Raw genomic sequence first — 22,388 nt, 5'->3', positions numbered from 1 at the left:
TTTGCTGGATACCTAGGTAGATTAGGTGTGAATGTAAATATAATCTGGCCCTGAAGCCTTAGCCCCCAGCTCATCACTAGCTGTCAGGGAGAGCGTATTTAGGCCATGGGTGCAAACAAATCAGCATTTGAAATTATTAGGTTGGCCAACATCACCGAAATGAATGCACTGACATTGCCATAAAAAACAGCTGTATAAGGAAGCAAGGAAGCTAGTCTATGTTCATACTTTTCAAATCTATTATACTTTTTCAGATACACATATTTTAGCATACACTATATAAGCTTTTAAAGTGTGTATTAATGTTTCAGTTTAAATTCAGATTTCCAAACAGTCACTAAATTGGTATGTAACTAGCTCACAAAACTAAGGGGGGGTATATGGAAATCACTGCACCAACCGACCCCTGCCAGCTGCAGCCACCTGTAATCTCTGCAGCTGTGCGGGGCGGAGTCAGACGCCTGAGCAATGAGCGCAAAGGCAGGAGGGGCATGCGCATGCGCACAGCGTGGTCACCCTTCCCCGGCTGCAAACGCGCCTCTGGAGGAAAAAGGAATTTGCGCATGCGCCCTTCCCCTCAGCAGCCCTGCCTCTCTCGGGGTGAGGACTAGGCGCTGAGGGGCGGCGGCGCGTGCGCAACGTCGTCGAGGTCTCAGAGGGGAGCTTGCTTGTCTTGTCCCGTCCGAAGCGCCGTCCATTCCGTGAGTGGCGGTGCGAAGAGCGCTGGGGGGGCCGTGATAGCGACGCACCCCGATCCCTTCCCCCCCCTCCCCCAGTGAGGAGCGAGTCTCCGGCTCTGAGGAGGGGCTGGGACCGCGCCCCCATCTCCTCCCACCCGCCCCGCAGGGGGCTCTGGTAAGTGACTCCCCCGGACCCCCCCCTCAGGGAACCGCACCCCCTGGTTTTGCCCCCTCCCCTCGGGGGGAGCTGCCTCCTGCGCCCCCACCCAGTCTGCCCCCTTCTCCTCAGGCTGCTGCTGCACCCTCCCTCCCGGACTGTGCCCCCCCGTCTCCCCTTCAGCTCCTGCCCCCCCCGGGGTTCCCGTCCGCCCCGCGCCCGGGCTCGCGGGCAGCTGGAGGCAGCGTTGGCTGCACCTGGCCCACGCGCCCGTGCGGGCTCAGCCCCTCGTTCCCGTGGCAGACAAGCCTGCAGCTGCCCCAGCAGCCGGGGGGAGAGGGGCCTGCTGGCCTCCATGCGAACAGGGCATCTCGGGGGGCAGCTGCCTAAACTGGCCCGGGCTGAGCTCCCAGGGCAGGGGTAAAGCACATCGCGGCGAGGGGCGGTTGCTCTGCTGCTTTATTTGCTAAAAGTTGGGCTGGCTCCTTTTACTGTCACTCCATCGAGTTCCTCTTGGCTCCTGCTGCCATCGATTCACGCTTTGGTTGGCACTGCCAGCAGAGGACCAAATAGGCCCCAAAGACTTCATTCTCCTCTGGCTCTCCGAGGTGGCCCTTGCAAGTGCAGGTTGAGCCATGTTGGTGGCGGGAGCCTGCACTGGCTCTGTCCGTGTTATATAGATAAACTCTCTCCCTTTTATCAAACTTCACACAAGCATAATTGCATTGGAGTGAGGTACAGTTGTCTTTCTTCGTCCCCCTCCCTTTATCTGCCACCCAACACCAGCTTGTCACTTGATGGTTTTCTGCTCTCTGGGAAATAGGAACTAGTAGCATAATCAATGTGAATGATGCAAATGTGCTTACAGTACACAGATACCTGATCTGCAGGCTCTTGAAGTGCTGTGTAAAGAGATAATCTGCCCTTTCTAATTCAGATAGTCACTTTGAGCGGTTTTTTTTTTTTAAGAAACAACTTCATAAAAAATACAGCAAAAGTTCCTCAAGAGTCCCTAGATTGTCTGTGTTCTTTGAAGAAAGAGAAGATATCTAATAGGGTCAAATAAAAATAGCTTCTATTCTAAATTCTTTGGGGCCTGCCATTTTTAGTTATCTAAAGGGCCATGCACACCTCTGAAGTGACAAATCTGAAACCTAGGGTTTCAGATTTGTCACTTCATTTTTTAAAATTAAAATTTATGGAGCCGTCACTGTAAATTTAATAAAAGTCAAGGTTTAGTGACTGGTCTGTGATTTTGTTTTTTAAATTAAAAATGCCCTGATAAATGAGGGAGCACCAACCACCTACTGCAGCACCCTTGGCCCTGGCATGGAAGCCCTAATCCTAGCCCAGTGAGGAGAGAAGGCCTGAGGGGAATGGAGATAGGAGGAGGCTGGAGAGAGAGAGAGCATGCCCTGCACTTACGAGGGATACAGCGGTGGCTCCTGTGTCCCCCGGGGTTGGGCCAAGGTCCCTGTTCCAGGCCTTGTGACTTTGTGCATGGGGTCACAGCGCCACTTGCTCTGGTTTGGTCCTGCTTCCCCTTCGTTGTGATCTGGGGAGAGGCAGCAGGGCCAGATTTGAGTAAGTAGTGCTGCAACATGCCCAGAGTTGGGGGGAGCTGGGCTCAGCTCCACAGGAGCTGCTGCTGTGGGGGTGTGTGAGAGGTGGGTTCCATATCCAACTCCTCCCCCTGGGCCTTCCCTCTGCACTATCCCCCATGGGCAGATGGGGGAGGGATAGCTCAGTGGTTTGAGCATTGGCCTGCTAAACTCAGGGTTGTAAGCTCAGTCCTTGAGGGGGCCACTTACAGATCTAAGTGTAGATCTGGTCTACACTGGTCTACCTGGCAAAATCAGTACTTGGTCCTGCTAGTGAAGGGCGGGGGCTGGACTCAATGACCTTTCCGGGGGCCCTTCCAGTTTTATGAGATAGGTGTATATCTCTCTCTCTATATATTAAACAGAGAAGTCACAGTTTGCATGACTTTTTCTGCATCCTGCCAAACCTGCAGCCCTATAAATGAGAGTGTCTCTCTAAATGATACCTCTGTCTTTATCTCTGACTTCTAGGGATATGTTCCAGCCACAGGAATTTTGCTTTTTTGGGTTATATTGCCACTAGAAAACCTCAGTGGAAACACTGTCCTAAATTGTTCAAAGAGCTTGTACATTTTATATATGTTATATTTTACTTGTTGTTTCTTACAATAAACAAGCCAGGGTGCATGGATCTTGACTGAATTTGAGCCATAACATGGAGCTTTTGTGTCTGTCTTAAACTTTACTTTTAATTTAATTTAAGAGAGGTAATTATCTATCTGGATTTTGGCAGGCTTCTTTTGTGGAAACTTCTGCTACAGTGAGAGACCCTAATTGCAAAAGTAGTTAAAAATAGCAAATGTGTCTGTCTGTCTTCAACTACTCCACACATCCATTTAATATTTTGGCTCCTGGTAAGTTTTATAATAAGGGGCTCTGCATGTGACTGACAAATGTAGAAGTACCCTCTTTCTCAAAGTGTAAAAGAAAAAGGAACCCCTGATGGGGTGTCTCAGGGTGGGTTTTTTAATTCCTAACATTTCTAGAAGATGAGGAGGATAGATTGGGTGAAATACAGAACATTTTCAATACTGCCTAAAATGTGGTTTTTGAGGCATAATATTTGTCAAGTTTCCTTCCCTCTTTTTGAATGCTGTTCAAAAACAGGAAGCCTGACTTGTACCTTTTATTTTGTAACCCTCTTCCCTACAGACTCTCTCATTAACTAATGGTGCCCAGTTTAGACAACTAGTCTATCATTTTTTTCTGTCTGATAACTTAGCTATTAAAACTATATTAAAATATTATAAATATTACAAAATAAAATAAAATATAAAAATAAACTTCAGTCTTGATTCTTAATTCCAGCGTCTGATGTAGTTGAGCATCAGTTAACTGGTCAGAATTATTGCTTTCATGTTGTATTGTCATTGGTAATGTCAAATGTATTTTTTCCCCTTTTCCTCCCCCCCCCCTTTCTAGTAGCCATGGCAATGACGGGTCCAACACCCTGTTCATCCATGAGTAACCACACCAAGGAGCGAGTTACAATGACAAAAGTGACACTAGAAAACTTCTATAGCAATCTCATAGCACAACATGAAGAACGGGAAATGAGGTAAAAATCCCTGTTGGGAGATTTAAAGTGTCTGTGTAGAAGTGAAAGGAAACTAGTGGCATGATTGTTTAACTCAAGGTCCCATTTGAGCAGGTGCTATCTAGCAAATTGTAACCCAAATTTAACTTACCTTAACGTTACCTTAGGCCTTGCTAGTAACAACCTTACTTATCTGAGCTTCTCAAATATGCCGATGAGTAAAAATGTTTAGCTAGAGGACATTATTATAAATTAAAAGAGAATATTTTTCTGATTCAGAATATCTGTTCTTAAATCCATTATTCCTTGCTGAGCAATTAAAAAAAAGCCATGTTGTTGAGCCTGCTTTGATGAAATCAGTTGAAACATTTTCTTTTCAAACTTAAAAATAGAGTCCAATAGACACATTGGCAAGATTTAATATATCTAAGTGGAAACCAATTGTATAGTTAGCTTAGATTCATTTAAGGAGTAAAGCAAGAGGCCAGTCTCTACAAATATTTACTCTTTCAACTGTTGCTCCTTTTGATTTTTATTCCCTTTTAACATTTCTTGTAGTTTTATGAAGTCATGTGGTTTCAGCTTCATTTTGTGTTACAGTTTATGATGCAGCCATCTGATAAGGGGAAATTCACTTGTTCAAAGGCGCCAAGCAACTGCTGTAAAGACTGTAATTTAACATTAACTTGACTAACTCATAGGTAGGAGGAGGTCTAATAGGCTTCGATGGATGATATAATAAATTCCTTAAATATCCTTGGAAACCTTTATTTTCTCTTTTTGGACCAGATTCTCTGAGGTGCTGAGCACCCTGAACTCCCATCGAATTCAGTGTGGTGAACATGTCACAAGAATAGGCCTTATAACCAGAATTTTCAGAAAGGCTTCCTTCCCTTATCTGTAAACGCTTAATGTTTGGAGAAAAGTTCAACATTGCTTGGTCCTGCTGTGCTACTGCTGCGGCAATTCACATTTGGTATTTGAGTGGGGTGTTAGAGAGAGATGGTGAGCAAATTGTACTTCCTAGGTGCCTAAATAAGGGGACAGCAATTTCAGTATAAATGATACAGATATGTTGGGCTACAATGTTATCATACCCCAGCAGTTGCTTAGTGGCAACTGGAGGCTGGAAAAGGATCTTGCAAAGAATGACTTGCATATTGAACAGGAATTCTTCAGTGCATTTGTATAATATGATGCCGAAAAGGTCATCGGGAAGCTCAGAACATCATTAATGTAAAAGCAGCAAAGAATCCTGTGGCACCTTATAGACTAACAGACGTTTTGCAGCATGAGCTTTCGTGGGTATTCACCCACGAAAGCTCATGCTGCAAAACCCACGAAAGCTCATGCTGCAAAACGTCTGTTAGTCTATAAGGTGCCACAGGATTCTTTGCTGCTTTTACAGATCCAGACTAACACGGCTACCCCTCTGATACTTGACATCATTAATGTAGGAATTTTTCCTGCAGTGGCCAAAGCTAAATCTTAACAACAAAAATAGATTACATTCCTTGACCAAAAAGGGAAAAAAAGTGGAATTAAGGTTGTAAATGTATCAATATTTTAAGCGAGAAAACCATTAATATCAGTGTAGGTACAAATATGGCCCCCCATCTCCGGGGTAGCTGAGCATCTCACAGACATTAATGAATTTATCCTTTCAACACCTCTAGGTAGGTGGGGAATTGTATTACCCATTTTACAGAAGGGGAACTTACAGTGAAACTAAGTGACTTGTCTGGTGTCACACAGGAAGCTAGTGGCAGAGCCAGGAATTGAACTCAGATTTCCTGAGTCCCAGTCCAGGTGTAGCCACCAGACTATCCTTGCATAAAATAAGGCATTTGAAACTTCAGGCAGACTGGTTTAGATGAGCAGAGTTATAGAGGCAAAGTGGTAAAGTTGGACTTCTATTGGAAAGGTAGGCTTGAGCTTAAATCTGGAGAGACCAGCATCTTTCCATAACTCTAATTCTTCACACTTCCATATTGAATCCAAATGCCTAGTCCTCTGACTCCTAGTTCTAGACAACATTCCCCCAGGTGTTGAAAGTATGTATGCTTTTTATAGGATTTTCTGGAGAACTAAACATGAATGTGTTTTCATTGCTTTTTCTGCCCTCCAGACAGAAGAAGCTAGAAAAAGTGATGGAAGAGGAAGGTTTAAAAGATGAAGAGGTAATGAACACAAAACAAGTCCTTTTGGTTAGATAATATAAGTAACCCATAGTCATACCTTTAGTGACCTCTCTAATTGGTTCAGTATGATCCAGATGGGAACTTCATTATGGAATCTCATAAACTATATGGCTTTCTTTTTAAAACAAACACTAGAAGAGACTCAGGAGATCCGCACATGCCCGAAAGGAAACAGAGTTTCTTCGGTTAAAGAGAACAAGACTTGGTTTGGAAGATTTTGAGTCCTTAAAAGTAATAGGCAGAGGAGCATTTGGAGAGGTAAGAACAGAACAACTGATTACTGAATAAAACTGTAGTAGCATTATAGGGACTGGAATGCTTTGAAAAGACTTTAAAGGATCAGAACAGTACAATTTGAAGCCAAATGACACAATAATCACTGCTGAATGTTTGTTTTAAGTTTGACATTCAAATGCATCTGACTTTGTCTAGTCAATGCTAGTTTGTATTAAACAAACAAACAAAACCCCACATCTTTAAAAGGACCAAAATGCTGGTGAAATGGTCTTGGTTGGCAACCTTGGAAAGCCCCTCTATTCGTAGAACAGATATAACAGCAGTGGTGTAGGTGTGATGGTGCTATGCCAGTGGGCCTCCATCCTGACCCTGTAGTAATGGTTTTTGGGATGCAGTGATAGCAGAAACTCCACACCAAAGGGCCTCTTATAATGGGTTTTCATGACATAGAAACTTGTCCACTAAACTGAGTTTCGACCATCCAACTCATTTCATGTCATGGATTGCCAAATGCTATCAAATGGTATCATCTTTGTTCTGGTGTTTGGTGTCCTAGAGGAAGCAGGCTCTGTATCCTATTACCATATCATAAGCCAGCTAGTGCTCTTTGTCCTTATAATCTGATTCTGCTTTGCAAAATAGAAGTGAAATGTTTGGTTTTAGGGTATGATACCCAGAATACTGTAAAAGAAAACTGGAAAAGTTGGGGTGATAAGGATGTATTTCTGACTCCATATTTTTGCAAAACTTGAAGGTGCGGCTTGTCCAGAAGAAGGACACAGGGCATGTATATGCGATGAAAATACTACGCAAAGCTGACATGCTTGAAAAAGAGCAGGTGATTAATAGTAATTTCAAATAGCAATTCTAGTAGCTCTGCCTCTTTTTAAAATAGTTTTTTCTGCTCCATTGCAAACTCAGATTCCTGGGGGACAAAAGTGGGCCTATATTTAAAAAAGCAAAACACTGCAACATATGGTTTAGATTTTGCTAGCTAAAAACTGCTAGGGGTGGGTGGATAGATGGATTTATTTATTTATTTATTGAGACTTTCCAACCTGCCTTGGATTTGGATACTCAGTTTTCCCTAAACCACTTTGAACATTTCCGCCTTATTGTAACTCTTTCTGGAAGAAATGTGGTTTCTTTTGAGTCTAACTTTTATGTGGTCATGAGGAAAAATATAGCTTTCACTTGCTATATTTCTTTATCTATTTTTATCAGTGACTAGTTGTAAATATGTAATAACGTATTAATTCACATGTTCAAAACCACATTTTAAAAAATGTAATTGTCTCTGCAACCTTGGTCAATTTCTTGATGAAGGTTTCAGTTGCAATGGCTTTTTGCAGTATGGTCAGATACAGAGTGTGACTGAACATTCTGTTTCCATCTGAAAACATGGAGAAGCGAGGTGTAGGAAAACGGCAGTTTTCCTCTAAATGGCAATAGAGGAACACTTGTATTACAACTGATTATGTTCCTCTTTCTGCATTTTGTGATACTATGTTACCACTTGATACCAAAGATATGTATGTAAACTCTCAATACAATCTTCAGAGCGCTGGCTTCCTGCAAGTCTGATTTCATCCTGATTTAGCATGTCTAATGGATTTAATTGTAAATATCAGTTGCTGGAGCTGCATGAATCCTTCAGACACATTCGCAGGACCTCCAAAGTAGTGGCACTTTTCATATTAATGCCAATCTCTGAATCACTGTATTATATCTTTGATAGCCCTCCTGGGAATATTACAGTCTGAACCAACCAATCCTTCTTTGGCACCGGAGTTCATCTAGGAAGCAATGTTTTTGTAGGCAGTAATTCCTGAATTGTCTTTTAAAGGTATTAGTTTAAAAAATAGCATTGCACTCTTGACCTCTCTGTCTTTACATAGCAATTTTGAAAGTCAGTGCTTGGTGTGTGGGCCTGCACTGATGTGTTTTGAGACCTGGGTTTGACTCCCAATCTCGGTCATGAAATATCCATATCTCATCTGCTAGATGTTAACTGTTCTGAACTGTAGTTTGTACCCTTTGCATGTTTTAGTTAGTGCTGTAATATAGTAGATATTATAACCCAAATAGTAAGTAGTTTATCTTTGTATAATAAGTGCCTCAAATCAAATGTGTATTTTCATCATATCTATAATTCAATCAATGTTCTCTTTTCCATGTGAAGGTTAAGGAAGTAACAATATTAGACGTTGAAGTGCTCTGTTTGTCTACAGTCCAGATATAAAGCAGGTAGCTGTAAGACAAGCTTCTCCATACTACCCTAGCCACAGCTGCACTTCTGACTTGGAAGGGATCCATTTTTTATAGGTATAGTAGGTGTATATATAAACGGTCATCTAGGCTAAAATGGGATTATTTTTCTCCATGAAAACTTGCTGAATAGTTGTATGCAGTGGGTTGAGTTACATGCTACGGTGTTAGACTGGTCTTTTGCTCAAATGGATGAGGACAAAGACATCTCTAGGACCTGATCTTGCAACCATTCACTACCAGCCATAGTGCTCACTACTGTCAATAGTCCTGCTGAGTGCATTTAATGGGACTAATCGTTGTAGCAAACACTACTTATGGTGGTGTTTCTAGGTTCAAGCCCTTCAATTGCCATTAAAACTAGGGTCATATTGTGAACCCTTTGCTTACATTGGTGAACAGTTACCTACGCAAACATTCCCTTTGCAGTTAGTAGTAGATCTACTGATGTAACTGTAATTTTTTCAAAGATCCTCAAAACAAAAACGTGTCATACGGTTTACAGTTGAAACCTTTGAACAGAAAGGATCTTCAGATCTATGCACTGAAGGGTCAGATGGAGTCAGAATCCCAAGGAATTTATTCAGTGGGTACATTCCAAACAAAACATATGAAAGAATGGCAGTGATCTTTAGTAAAGTTTTCTGCCTGTTCATTTTCAGAAGCATATGTTATAAAGCTGTTGCAGTCTTCAAAGGTTATAATTGCCTAAAAACCTGTCGCACTATTTTAATACGTGAAAATATCCAGTGATGAAAGTATTGAAACGTGATGGCATTTCCATTCCTAATGTAGAGACTTGACAGTTGCATATTCAGTCTTTGAATCCCCTCAAAACAGTGTTTGAATTGTGTGTGAAGATAAATGCATCTAATAAAACATCATAAGCTTAATAATTAATCATGCATATATATATACCCTAGGTTGGCCATATTCGTGCGGAGCGGGACATTCTAGTGGAGGCAGACAGTTTGTGGGTTGTGAAAATGTTCTATAGTTTTCAAGATAAGTTAAATCTGTACCTTATCATGGAGTTCCTGCCTGGAGGTAATTACCTGAGATAAAAAGGTCACTTTCATTTTGTTCTGTGGCCGTCTTCTGGCTTCATAACAAATCTTGTCTGTCTTTGTTACTGGTATTTGTACATGTGTAATTGCTTTACAGTGTCGTGTTGGGTCTGATCCTGCAGGGAACTGAGCCATTCTTAATGCCTGGTGACTTCATTGGGGAATGAGGGTGCTTGGCACCTTGCAGGGTCAGGCCCATAGTTACCTGTCTGTGCCATCATGCTTAGGTACAAATGTTTGCAAACTTGACCTAGATGTTCTGTCAAGCCTTATCTTCACAGTCTGACACCTGTCCTCTTAGAACCATAACCAGCTTTCAGTTTTCTAACTCTTTTCTTGTAGTTGGTTTGCACCAGAAATAACCTCTTTATTGTCTGCAAAGAAGAGCTTTAAAGATTAACTCTTTAGTGCTGAAACTACTATAGTATACTAACAAGAAGAATATTATACTGAAATCTTGCTGGGTTATACTGAAAACATGATGTGACTATTGAAACCAAATGATTGACTTCAGACCTGACGTGCAATAATGCAGTCTGTTCTTGTTAAATGTGTTTCTGGCTGCAGAATTGTTATCTGAGGTCCAGATCTTGTGTGGTTGTCCATAACTAACTTTGGTTTGAGAGACACTTCTAGCAGACAATTCACCTTTTTTTTTGTTGCTAATTAGATGTTTTATAACTGAGACACAAACGCTCAGATAGACTGGCACAAAATCAAATGTAGTAGAGGCTTGTTAAATAACACACAATAGTTTACACGCTCACAAGACAATCTCTCTCCACTTCTCAGTGACAACTATATAACTGACTGTTGTTGTGAGGCTTTTTTATATCCATTACTTTATAACATTATTTGGTATGTTATCAAGTCTTTAATGAAAATTAAACTAAAATTATAATGAACCAAAGCGCATTTGGCATATCCTTTTAAATTTAATCTACTCACTAGTTCACAGAATATGGTATTTCAGTGGGTCTCTTGGTGATTAGTACAAACTAGTTTGGGTCTACTGGATTTCTATAAAATTGGATGTCTCAGTACCTGCCACCAACAAATTCCTGTATGTGGCTTTACATCACTAAACAACGTTAAGCTGACATTCTCTGTTAGCGCCAACTTATGGCCTGTGATCATTCTATTTGTGATGTCACCGAGAGAAGATATTGTCTGGAATCTAGATTAATTTAAAAATCTAAGATAGCATATATCTTAAATTTACATATCTGTATTGTGCTAGTAACCTGAGGCCTCAATCAGGGTACAAACAAACCGGTAGCCATGGTCCCGGCCCCAAAGAACTGGCATTCTATTGAAGCTTTATTTTCATAATCTAATTGCTAAATTCTTTCAACTGAACAAACTAATGAGCACCAGCAGGCTTGACTGTAGCTGAGTGAAGAACTAATTACACTTCTGTATGCATTTCTTAGATGTTTGTGAATCCACAATGTATAAAATGTAATTGTTTCATTAAAACGGTGTCTAAATTCACTGATATGTAAAATGGATGTCTTATTTAATAGCTTTGGTGACATGTTACTAAGAGGCTAGGGCTTAATTATCAGTTTATATTTACTTCTGCTGTTTGTGGTGGCTGACTTTTTCTAGGTGATATGATGACACTGTTGATGAAAAAAGACACTCTAACAGAAGAAGAGACTCAGTTTTATATTGCGGAGACTGTGTTAGCCATTGACTCCATTCATCAGCTTGGTTTTATCCATCGGGATATCAAGCCAGATAACCTCCTCTTGGATAGTAAGGTACAAATATATTAACCGCTGTATGCAGTGTTGTTGTAGCCATGACGGTCCCAGGATATGAGAGAAACATCTCTCACCAACAGAAATTGGTCCAACAAAAGATACTCCCATAACAACTGGGTGACATTTGGGTTAGCAGCAAATTCATTGGGTAACTTAGCATTCTGAATTCTATGATAGATGGCACTATCATTTAGTTATCCTCTGTAAGGGTAAGAAATTGAAGGTTATTTTCCATGGGCCTGATAGAAGTAAAGCTACATCAATCTAACCTTCAGCTGACTGTACCTTATTTACAGAGTGCTCTCTTGTGGCAGTTGTTTGAGCTGTTTTTGATGGTTTTCAGTGCTGTTTAAAACCATCTTTTGGTTTCATTTCTTCCTCCTTAGTCTAAGACATTTCCTTTGAGCCTGACATCTGCTTTGCGTGTGCTCACCAAATACTGAGTAGTGTGTTTACACCAAATGTGGAGATGTAGCTGATCCATTAGGCTTACAGTCTCATTAGCTCTTATCTCTTCTCAAAATCTTTCTCCAGACTGGTCAAGTTTACTTGTATGTATTTATAGTAGGTAGTATCCAGGAAGTTGGTGTGTTTCAATACCTTACTATTGCTAAGTAAAATTTTCTACTTGCCTTGTGTGGGAGAAATTTGCTGACAAGAAGAATTTACCTACTTCTGTTAATTCCAAAATATAATTAAGCGCTCTGATTGGAGCAGACCTCTACAGAGTCATGCAAGTTTAGGATATAATATGCCATTTTTAGGCTCAAAAAAGAACTTCAAATTGAAAGTTGTTGCTGCCTTGCACTGTGGATAAGACAAATTCAAGCACTGGGCAGAGTAACACTTTTTAATTTGTGGAATATCCTGTATCTTATCGTGTCCATCCCCTTTCTGACAGAGGATTAGACAGCACTCCTTCTGGAAGCTATTTGTTCTTACCTGGGGTGGTGGTTGCCTCATCCCATTCAATATTCTAGCTCAAGGGACTATGGGGCTGATCCTGCGAGGGGAAGTGTCTTCAGCCCCCATTGAAGTAAACAGGTATTGAGAACATTACTGGAAATTGAATCACATCCACTTTGTGGCAGTGCAGAAAATTATCCCTAGGTTTGTTCAATATCTCATTCCAATTGTAGGCTAGAGCAAGATAATAAATATGCTTAGTGTTTTGTCATATGAAATAAATGGATAAATAACTGTTCTTTGGGTGGATTCTTGAATTTCTTCTGCGTTTTGGGTCTCTACATCTCTAGGGCCATGTGAAACTCTCAGATTTCGGTCTCTGCACTGGGCTGAAGAAGGCTCACCGAACGGAGTTCTACAGAAACTTGAACCACAGTCTTCCGAGTGATTTCAGTAAGTTCTCTGTCATCAGTACCAGCGCGTATATTCTCTCTTATGGGAACTGTGTTAGAAATTCCAAAGGTGACTGATTTCAACACAATGGTGGAAAGCTGCTGTTAGGGATCTAATGAATGATATATGTGGCACATTAGTCCCTATTAAACTGCAGGTTCCCTCCTGCACTTTCTGCACTGTGCACTTCCTTTCTTATTTTTGCTGCTTACCAAGATCTTTATGTAAATATAAGCGTTTCCCTTTCCAATAAGCTTGCTCCTTCTTTCAAGTCTCATATTATCCTTTCCTTGCTGTACTACACTATAGGCTCATTGCATGTACTTTAGCAAGGACTGCTTGCAGATCACATGCTAGCAGCGCACATGACTAACATGGCAAACCCTGCCATAGCACATGTGGAGGCATGGAGATAGTTTAACTCTTGGGAATGCACATCCCCAGAATCTAAATCTTTAAAATTTTCACAGGACGAGTGGGAATATGGCACCAGGACAATAGGAAATTGCAGACTCTCCTGAAGCTAGGTTCTTAGCAAGAAACAGAAAACTTTGTACTCTTCAGTTTCTAGTCACTTTCCCTCTGCAGCAACACCAGTGTAAATGCTTCTGTGCTAGATCTTGGTATGACTCTGTGCTCTTCGTTCATATGTTACTTGAAAAAGAGGAGGCCAGTCACTTTCTCTTGGCTATTTCTCTGTGGTGAGGATGTGTGATTGGTAAAGAAGCTTTTGATATATTCACCCCAGTGCTTTTAAAAGAAACAGTTCCTCCTGATCACAGGCTTTGAGATCCCCATTAACTAACTTTTATGATTAGTAGTCAGTGTCTTGGCCATCTCCAAATAGTTTCATTCAAATGATTGACACCACTGTGAGTCCAGTTCCTGGTGAACAGGAGTACACATTACAAAAACTACCAACACAGTACTAACTGACCCTTTATTGGCAGTCTGTCTTTGGCCTCTCTGAGCTGTAGAGACAGAACACTCCTCTAGCCTTTACAGATGGTCTCTTCAAATCAAGTTTGAGGCATGATAGGAGGCAGTGTTCGGAAGCTGGCACTGCTGCTTCTTCTACTTTACCTGCTCCGTGGATAGAGAGGACATCAGTTTCCAGGGCGCTAAATCTGGGAACTTCTCCACTGAACTGAATTTGCAGAGAAGAGATGGATACAAATGAAATGCTGATCTATATTATCCCTCCTGTTCCTGTATTGCACTGTAGCTTGAGCGCTTGCACTGTAAAATACCATAAACGTGACCATACCTGACATGTCTGTCATCGGAGATAAGGTTTTACTAAGCATTTAAGGCCCAAGTTCCCAATCTAGGCTTTTTACTAGTTGTGCCTATGCTATTTGACTTACTAAAAGACTCTCAAATGTTAATGTTTTTATTTTACCTTCAGCAAACAAAAGCATATCCCATGTGCGAATAGACTTGTTTGGAACTTTACAGAGAGTAGAGGTTGGATTGTGATCTCTTTTACATCATTTTAAAGCTGAGCTAACACCATTGGATTCATTCCAGATTTAGATGGATGTAACTGAGATCAGAATTTAATCCTTTAAATGTAGCCATCTTGAAGTGAATATTTTGTTCCTGGAGTTATAAACTTCTGAAAACATGGACGTCTAATGGAAGTGCTAACAGAATTGTAACTAGTGCTCAGAATGCTGCAGTGTCTAGTGCTTGCAGACTGTCAGGTGGCAGGGTCTGGAAGCTGCTGATGAGCCAGGAGTAACTCTGCCCCTCTATGTATAACTTCAAGTGGGGCTATTTATCTTGGATAGAAAGTGGAAAAGAAAAGAGAAATGAGCAATCCTGATGCCTGTGTGTTCTGGTCCTCTTTAGCTTTCCAGAACATGAATTCCAAAAGGAAAGCAGAAACGTGGAAGAGAAACAGACGTCAGTTGGTAAGTGCAGTCCCTGTGTCTGTGGATGCTCACGGGTGAGCTCTGAGATGCAAGTGGGTTGGCTGTTTGATATTTAAAATGACCAGCATTTACGCTGTGGCACTTTTCAAAACTCTTAGAACACTTCTCTGAAGTACTGTGAAAGATCTGTGCAGTTGAGCTTTAAAAAAGGAATAACCCATTTGTCCATCTCTAAAATTCTGGTGACTTTTACACTTAAGATAGAGAACCAGCATGGCTTGATGCTTTTTCTGGTGCAATTATGGCTAAAACTAGCCAAGTTCTTAGCTACTTCCAATGTAACATTGCCTCTGGGGAGACTTCTAGACCATACGCAGACTGTGATGCCTTAAGAGAAATGGACAAAGCAGATGGAGGTGCATAGTGGTGATTTTACTGTGCAGATTTCATAAACAATAACATCTGCCAAAGTCTAGCTGGATCTGGCAGAGAAACTCAGTGATTAGATTTGCATCTATCGCATGTTACTTGGCAGTGTTAATGCTAGAGATGAACGTGAGCCGAGTCTCCAGTGTGAACCAGGGCTATGCTACAATTTGTATTGCAGTTGTTGGTCGCTGTCTAGCCTTGTTGTGTCCTTAGGGGATGGAGGAACAGCTTCCTACAAAGACTTTTAAACAGTATTATTTATCTTTTTCTTAATCTCACTTCAAATGTTTCTAAAAGTCTGTCTTCTCTAAAAATAGAGCTGCAGCATTTAAATAGGTTTTATTCCCTTCCCCTGCAATGGTGTTTTTTCACTGCTGTCACTTTAATGGTATCTTGATAGCATGTGGGATCTTATTTTAAAGAAAACAAAGTTATCTTTTGGTTTGAATAAGTTGTCTGTGAGGGTTCTGTTCAAGCCCTCTGGTCCTGCAAAGATTTCTCAGTCACTTGTCAGTCAGACGGGATCTCTCTCAAAATGTGTAACTGAAGCCATTCAATTTCAGGCCTTTTCCACTGTGGGAACTCCAGATTACATCGCTCCTGAAGTCTTCATGCAGACGGGTTACAACAAGCTTTGTGATTGGTGGTCACTTGGGGTCATCATGTATGAGATGTTAATTGGTAAGAAACGAGCAATGCACAAACCTAGAATATGTTAAATTCGTATTACATAATAGCAGAGTCAAGGTTCACTTTTTCATGGCTTTGTTTACCTTTGTTGGCACCTTCACACTTAGTGCCCATTTTCACGTTAAGCAATTTTCTCCAGTTTGCTGTTCACCTGCATTTTTTTTTAAACTTCTGTCTTGTAACCCAGATGGAGTTATTGCTGTTTTGTTCCCGAGTGGCTTCAAATTAGTTCAATTTAAGCTTCTGCAATGAAGTAGAGAGTAATTTGTGACTACCGGGGTGTATTTACTCTTTCAGGTTATCCCCCTTTCTGTTCTGAGACCCCTCAAGAAACCTATAAGAAAGTGATGAACTGGAAAGAGACTCTGACCTTCCCCCCGGAAGTTCCAATCTCTGAGAAAGCAAAGGATCTGATTCTAAGGTACCAGTCAGTCAATTGCTGCAGCTGACCAAGCTTGTCGTGTGGGGCTACTTGTTACATGTCATGAATTTTCTCATCCTACAAACTGTATGAAACACCTCTCTTACAACTTGCCTAATGAGACAGCTGGTGCTTCAAAGTTTAAGGTGATACATTTGTCACACTTATGTATTGACTAGGAAGATCACTAATCAAATATCTTCTCATCAAATTCATGGTGGTTCACTGTCATTTAAATTGGGAGCCCTTAAAGAGCTGCGTTAATGGGGGTTCTTGTCAAATCTTATGTTTGGGAACACCGCATCTCATAGCTTTTTTGCCTCCTACATGTCTTTGTCCCCCATTTCCTGTGCCTCTGAATTCTTCAGAAATTGAATCTCCGCTTGAAGGAAACACAGAATGAGAATGTTGAGTTGTGTTAACTGGCTGTGTGGACCCTTTCTGTTTATATTGGCAAAGGATGTCCTTGAAATAGGCTTACGCTTGTCAGGACAGCAGGTTGGAATTGCTGGCTTTCCATCTGATGGATTTGAAACGCATCTCATGAGTGGTCTAAATTCCTTTTGGAATTTAATAGTTTATCCAAACAAACTCCTGTCTGAAATAAGGTTTACCCACTTTGCTTCCACATAACAGCCTTAAGGCAGATATGTATTAACTCCCCATCAGCCTTTATGCTTTCCACAAGAAGCAATCACCAACCCAGACACATTTCATCTGTCTAAACCAAGGCAAACATACACACTAAAACTCAGACTGAGTTCAGGGAATAAATTCCCTACAAACCTCCATGGAAGTGGCTCGAAATGTTTTCCAGACCCACCGTTGTAACACAGCAGGCAAGTAAGCATGTCTGACACCGTTTGTGTGTAGAGTTTGATTTATAAACATATTCTGTGCACACTGAGCTGGGCTTGGGAAAGAGAATATGCAATCATTTTGCTCTTTAGTCTTAACTATGTACATAATGTTTCTGATAGGTTTTTAATCTGGTCTCAGTACAGAAGTATGTATTTCCTAGTGAAATATACATGCTTTGTGTGTACTGTTGCCCTCTGCTGGTCACGGATGAAAGGGCATATTATTCTTGAATGTAAATTCCCTATATTCTATCACAGCCTTAGTATTCCTTAGCATAGTGTGTGTGTTACTTTTAAAGTAAGAGCTCTTATCGTTATCCTTCAGTTACAATTTCTTACATGTAAATACTAGCTTCAGTTTAAAATGACTCACTGTCTCTAAATATAATGCTTCACTATTTTCATGCTTCCTTTCACAGATTTTGCTGTGAATGGGAGCACAGAATTGGTGCACCTGGTGTCGAAGAAATCAAGGGTAACCCCTTCTTTGAAGGGGTTGACTGGGAGCATATCAGGTAGGACATTGCCAGACACTTCAGCATCCTTCCAGAAAGCTAGTCCTTGTTTAATTTTCCAGTCCAGTGGTCTAATTACATTAGACTGTTAGGTTTGTCAGAAGTGCTGCTACACTAAAAACTTGCCTGTGATGGTAAAACGAGCAGCTCTGACTTGAATATGCAGGGAACCAGGCCTGTGCTATAACCAGGCCTGCATGGCTCTGATGAAGTGCAGATCCTGGTTCGAACTTCTGAGGTTCAAGCATATCCAGGTCAAGGCTTTTGTTTTGAGTCCCTATAGAAATGGAATGTATTCATTGCTTGCCTTAAAACCTAATATTGAGAATGTTGCTCTTGGCAGAGAGAGACCTGCTGCAATATCAATAGAAATTAAAAGCATTGATGACACCTCAAACTTCGACGAATTTCCAGAATCGGATATCCTTAAACCAACAGGTAAATATCTCCCCTTCCTGTCACTATTTTACATATAATGATGATGCAGAGTTTACTGTAACAGGAATCCTACAAGTCTGTCTTGATAGCAAGTTCGGGATAAGAATCCTTAATCATCTAATACTTAGGGGGAATTCTGAATGGTAACTCTTACAAACTGTGGTTCCAATTCTGCAAGTCCTTCATGCACGGAACTTCTGTTGACATTGCAGGGCAGCAAGGGACTCTGTATTTTGCTGCAGTATCTAGATGTAAGGAGATTTGAGGGCAGTTTCAGATGTAAACCCACAAACTAAAGCTCCCTCCTTGTCGTCCTCACTCGACTAGTGTAATACGTTCGGTGGTAGCATTAAAGCCAAAAATCCCTCATGGAAGTCCCATTGATAGCCTTACCTGAGTTTTTCATATAAATGTGTTTATAAAGAAAATGTTCATCTTTTATTGTACAAATAAGACCACGATGGTTCCTCCGGTGTTACGCATGACTGCCATGGAAATGTATAGTTGGATGTGACAGTGCTTCTCAAGGCACATTTGTGAGACTTAATATATGTAATTTTATAACGTTCTCCAGTGTCATGGCAAAAATGGGTCTGCTTTAATCAACAAATGGGTATTCCACCATGTGTTTTATAGTGACAGCTTTTATGTCAAAGCCTGTTTTGAGCATTCAATAGCATGTGGATTTTTTAACACACCATAGACTGTAACGACTCCCTTTTTTCTAGAACTGATGAATAAAACTGGGAAACAGAATTTTCCCAACCAGAAGTTGTATAATTTCTTTAAAACTAAAAGACTGTCCAGTGTCTTGTATAATGAGTACAGTTTAATATCTGAAGACGCTAACACTTGTGTCACTTTGTCTTCCAGTAGCCACAAGTAACCATCCAGAGACTGACTACAAGAACAAAGACTGGGTCTTCATCAATTACACCTACAAACGATTTGAGGGGCTGACAGCCCGAGGGGCAATCCCATCCTATATGAAAGCAGGAAAGTAGTGAACTGTGACCTAAGACTATTTCTGAGCCTTGGATCTTGTTTCTCTGTACTGGGTTTATGCTCTTAAAACAACTTACCTGAGGGCTATGAACTCTTTGAAAAGTTTTTCAGGACACAATATATTACACACCATTGTTATTCACTTGGATTTGTTTCTTCCGCTCCATTGAAAACTTCCACGAAACTCTATCACCTCTGATGCAGGCAGATATTTTTTGCTGCTTCAGGAGCAAGCCTGTCTCTGTTTTCACATTAAATTCCTTGCTAGACTGTTCAGTCCAGCAGAGGAGGAGGAGGAGAGAGAAGAGCGTCTTTACTTTCTAACATCACAAAGCATATGGTATTTACAAAATATTTCACCAGTCCTGCAATGAGTGATCTACTCAGTCTGCCAGTTCTGCCAGCACTGTTTTCCTAATGGCTAAGAACTGTAGCGCACAGGAAATAAAGCAATAATTAAAGCTTGAGATAGACAAAACTGTCCAGTAAATTATCTAGTAGATGAACAAAACTTGTATTGCCTTAACCGTAGTTTGTAGTGCTATTTTTTTATAACTCAGAAGCCTCTTTAATAGCATTTTTCAGCTCAATCAGTAGCCTCAAGTTGTGGTGCACTTTACTTTTGGTACTAAGACAATGACCCTTAAGCCATTAAATATTTTTCTAAATTAAAAAATTGTGTAACACTTTGCTTTTTCTGAGCAGTGACAGGCGAAAACAGGCCACTCATCCTGGTAGAACTTACTCCATGGAAGCTAACAGTTTCCAACTGTTGTATTGAAGAACCTCCACGCAAACAAATGGCTATTGTAGATTATTAGTAAACTAGCTAAAAACAGGAGTTGACCTAGAAAAGGAGTGGGTAGGGGTGGGGGCGGGAGGGAAATCCATTTATCCTGATAGCTGATGGGCCTCCTATGTATAATAGGACAGGACATGGGGTTTTCTGTTCTTGTTGCTGCCATCTCTTGGCCGCTTGTAAAATCTGCCAGCCTTGATCGGTTTCCAAGATGATGGTGCTAACTTGCTAGTGGCATGGGGTAGTGTCAAGCAGGAAGATATGGCAAAAAGTCTGAAATTCTGCCTAGGGCTCCTCTACAAACCCTTATTCACAGTGGCCTTCTCATCCTCTACTTAGTATTTCAAAGTTCCTCTCAGTCCCATGGCTAAGACATCTGTACCCAGAGTCTTCCAAGGGGGTCTGAAAATTCTGGTACATGGGTCCTGCCATGTCTCTCTTTGACTAATTATTGCCTAATGTAGTTTATGAAAGTGTATTCCTTTAAAATCAGGATGCTCTCCATGAGAGCCCCAAAGTGCCTTCCCTTGCCTGAGCACCTCTTGGAGCTGGCTCAAACTAATTTGGAGAATTCTTTCTCAGCTGAGCTCTTGATAATTCCTTTCCATGTGCAGGAACACCACTTAGCTACAAAATAGGTGCAATCAGTGCATTCCTAGTGGCATGTGAAACAAACAGATCTACTCCCCCTTGTGGTGCTGGTCTTTAGTGTGTCACTAGATTTTAAATTTAATGAGATTTTTAACAAGTGCATATCAGTTTGAACAGTTTAAATTCCTGCTACATTATATTTTTGGTGCTGAACACTAAAAATATCTAGCATCTAAAAACGACTGTTTTTTTTTAAAGCTAGATCAGTGTGTCAAGATGACCTGGTGGCTATGGTTTGTATTTAGCCCTAGCTTTCTAGACTAACAAAGGGAAGAATCTGTGATTGTAATGTAATAATTTTTTTAATGGCTGCATTAGGGAATATTTCACTAAATGTCTTTTGGATTAAAGTGTCACAGAAGAAATGTTGAATGAAGGATTAATTTGAGTGCAAATACTGTACATAGGCTGATTAAGATTGTGGGTGACAACTTGTTAACGTCCTCTCCCTAAATGCCGTAGCTATGAGACTGTCCAGAAACCCTGAATCTGTGCTGTTGTATTTCTGCGGAGTAGGAATTGGTTCAGTGCATTGCTGTAACAGTTTAAATGCTAAATTCTGCCAATCCTAAATTCAAGGATAGTTTTTACTCTGACGATAGTGATCTTTTGGCCCATGGGATTATTCATAGGACTACTTAAGCAAAATAAAATAAAGATCAGAGTCTTTATTTGCTAGCCAGCAAAGCATCCTTTTATACTACTTATAGTTTTTTAAATCAAGGACTGATTATTACATTTTAGATGTGGTAAAATTGCTCTGTCACCCACATTTGAAAATGTTGCTTTATAAGTCATTGGAAAGTTTAGAGTTCTTGGGCATTTTTAACTATTAAATTGTTTTGCAATTCTTGCTTTCTTAAAATGTGAAGATCAAAACCCTTTTGAAGCTGTTACAGTTTCGGAGTAAAAGGTTTTGAAACAGCAGCTGCATTGTTAACCCTTTAATAAAAGGGACTGGTGTTTTTACAAATACCAAAGAACAAGGGAGAGAACTATACAATTATAGCTTGTAGGGGTTCGCTGTGAAAGTCTATGAGCAATACCTTGTTACGGAAATTTCTAGTGCACATGTGATTTCTGAATGCCTTCTGACCCCACACTCAGATTGTCCAGTTGGGTGTTGTATATTATCATCCTTGAGTTGAAAAGTGAAGATCTTCAAAGGCGCAAGTGGCTCTTAAGAACCTAACTTCTGTCAACTTTCAATGGGAATTAAGTGCCTTTGAAAATCTCCCCCTAAATGTGAAACCCGTCAGTCCTCCCTTCTAAGTGGCAATTTTTCCTTTACAACAGATGCGTCATAAGTCTGCCTTTTCCTACAGGTATTTTTATCAACACTAGAAAACCAGTACTGTGTAATATTTCCAGGATCCACACTTCACTGCTGTCAGAATAAGTTTTTTGTACTTTTTTTCTAGATATGCTAGCCAAACATTTTTATTAAGTTAACAAGTTACCAGCCTTGTGTATGTTCTCATTAGCTGATAAATGGAGGTAATTAGGAATGCCTTGCGCTTTTTTGTGTAAAGCTGCAAACAGATGAAGGTTGCAAGGAGTGGGTCTGGTTCTTTTCCAGCTAGACCTGCAGGAGAAACTAATTCCAATCTTAAACTTCCTAATGGATGTGACTGTAAGTTATGCTGCCAGTTCCTCTCTTATTATTATGCCTAGCACAAAACTGCACTTAGGTGTCACTTACTATCACTGTGCCCTGACTCTGCCTTAAACTGTCAGTTGAAAAAGCGTTCTGTAAATACATGATGCTATTACTAAATTGCATTGTCCAATTTGGCAGACTTGTTCTGTCTGATGCTGGGGTCTCAG

General features: G+C 40.7%; 1 protein-coding gene across 5 annotated transcripts in view; it reads left to right on the top strand.

Moving 5' to 3' along the window:
* The first annotated feature begins 586 nt into the window (after positions 1 to 586).
* The window catches only part of STK38 (serine/threonine kinase 38), a 28,943-nt gene continuing 7,141 nt past the window's right edge, over positions 587 to 22,388 (top strand). For 2 of the 5 annotated variants that reach the window (XM_039538856.1, XM_039538855.1), the window contains exons 1-15: positions 587 to 855; positions 3,172 to 3,292; positions 3,861 to 3,996; positions 6,104 to 6,155; positions 6,312 to 6,434; positions 7,168 to 7,251; positions 9,605 to 9,728; positions 11,360 to 11,514; positions 12,774 to 12,876; positions 14,731 to 14,792; positions 15,746 to 15,863; positions 16,170 to 16,293; positions 17,573 to 17,668; positions 18,012 to 18,106; positions 18,980 to 19,102. In XM_039538856.1, coding sequence (XP_039394790.1) covers positions 3,238 to 3,292; positions 3,861 to 3,996; positions 6,104 to 6,155; positions 6,312 to 6,434; positions 7,168 to 7,251; positions 9,605 to 9,728; positions 11,360 to 11,514; positions 12,774 to 12,876; positions 14,731 to 14,792; positions 15,746 to 15,863; positions 16,170 to 16,293; positions 17,573 to 17,668; positions 18,012 to 18,106; positions 18,980 to 19,102 — 1,450 coding nt within the window. In that variant the 5' untranslated portion in view covers positions 587 to 855; positions 3,172 to 3,237. The remainder of the gene's footprint in view (positions 856 to 3,171; positions 3,293 to 3,860; positions 3,997 to 6,103; positions 6,156 to 6,311; positions 6,435 to 7,167; positions 7,252 to 9,604; positions 9,729 to 11,359; positions 11,515 to 12,773; positions 12,877 to 14,730; positions 14,793 to 15,745; positions 15,864 to 16,169; positions 16,294 to 17,572; positions 17,669 to 18,011; positions 18,107 to 18,979; positions 19,103 to 22,388) is intronic. The other 3 variants (XM_039538857.1, XM_039538859.1, XM_039538858.1) reach the window with 3 other exon arrangements.

Source organism: Mauremys reevesii, linkage group 4 (genome assembly GCF_016161935.1).
Source record: "Mauremys reevesii isolate NIE-2019 linkage group 4, ASM1616193v1, whole genome shotgun sequence".
NCBI lineage: Eukaryota > Metazoa > Chordata > Testudines > Geoemydidae > Mauremys > Mauremys reevesii.
This window is presented reverse-complemented; position numbering and strand designations above follow the sequence as displayed.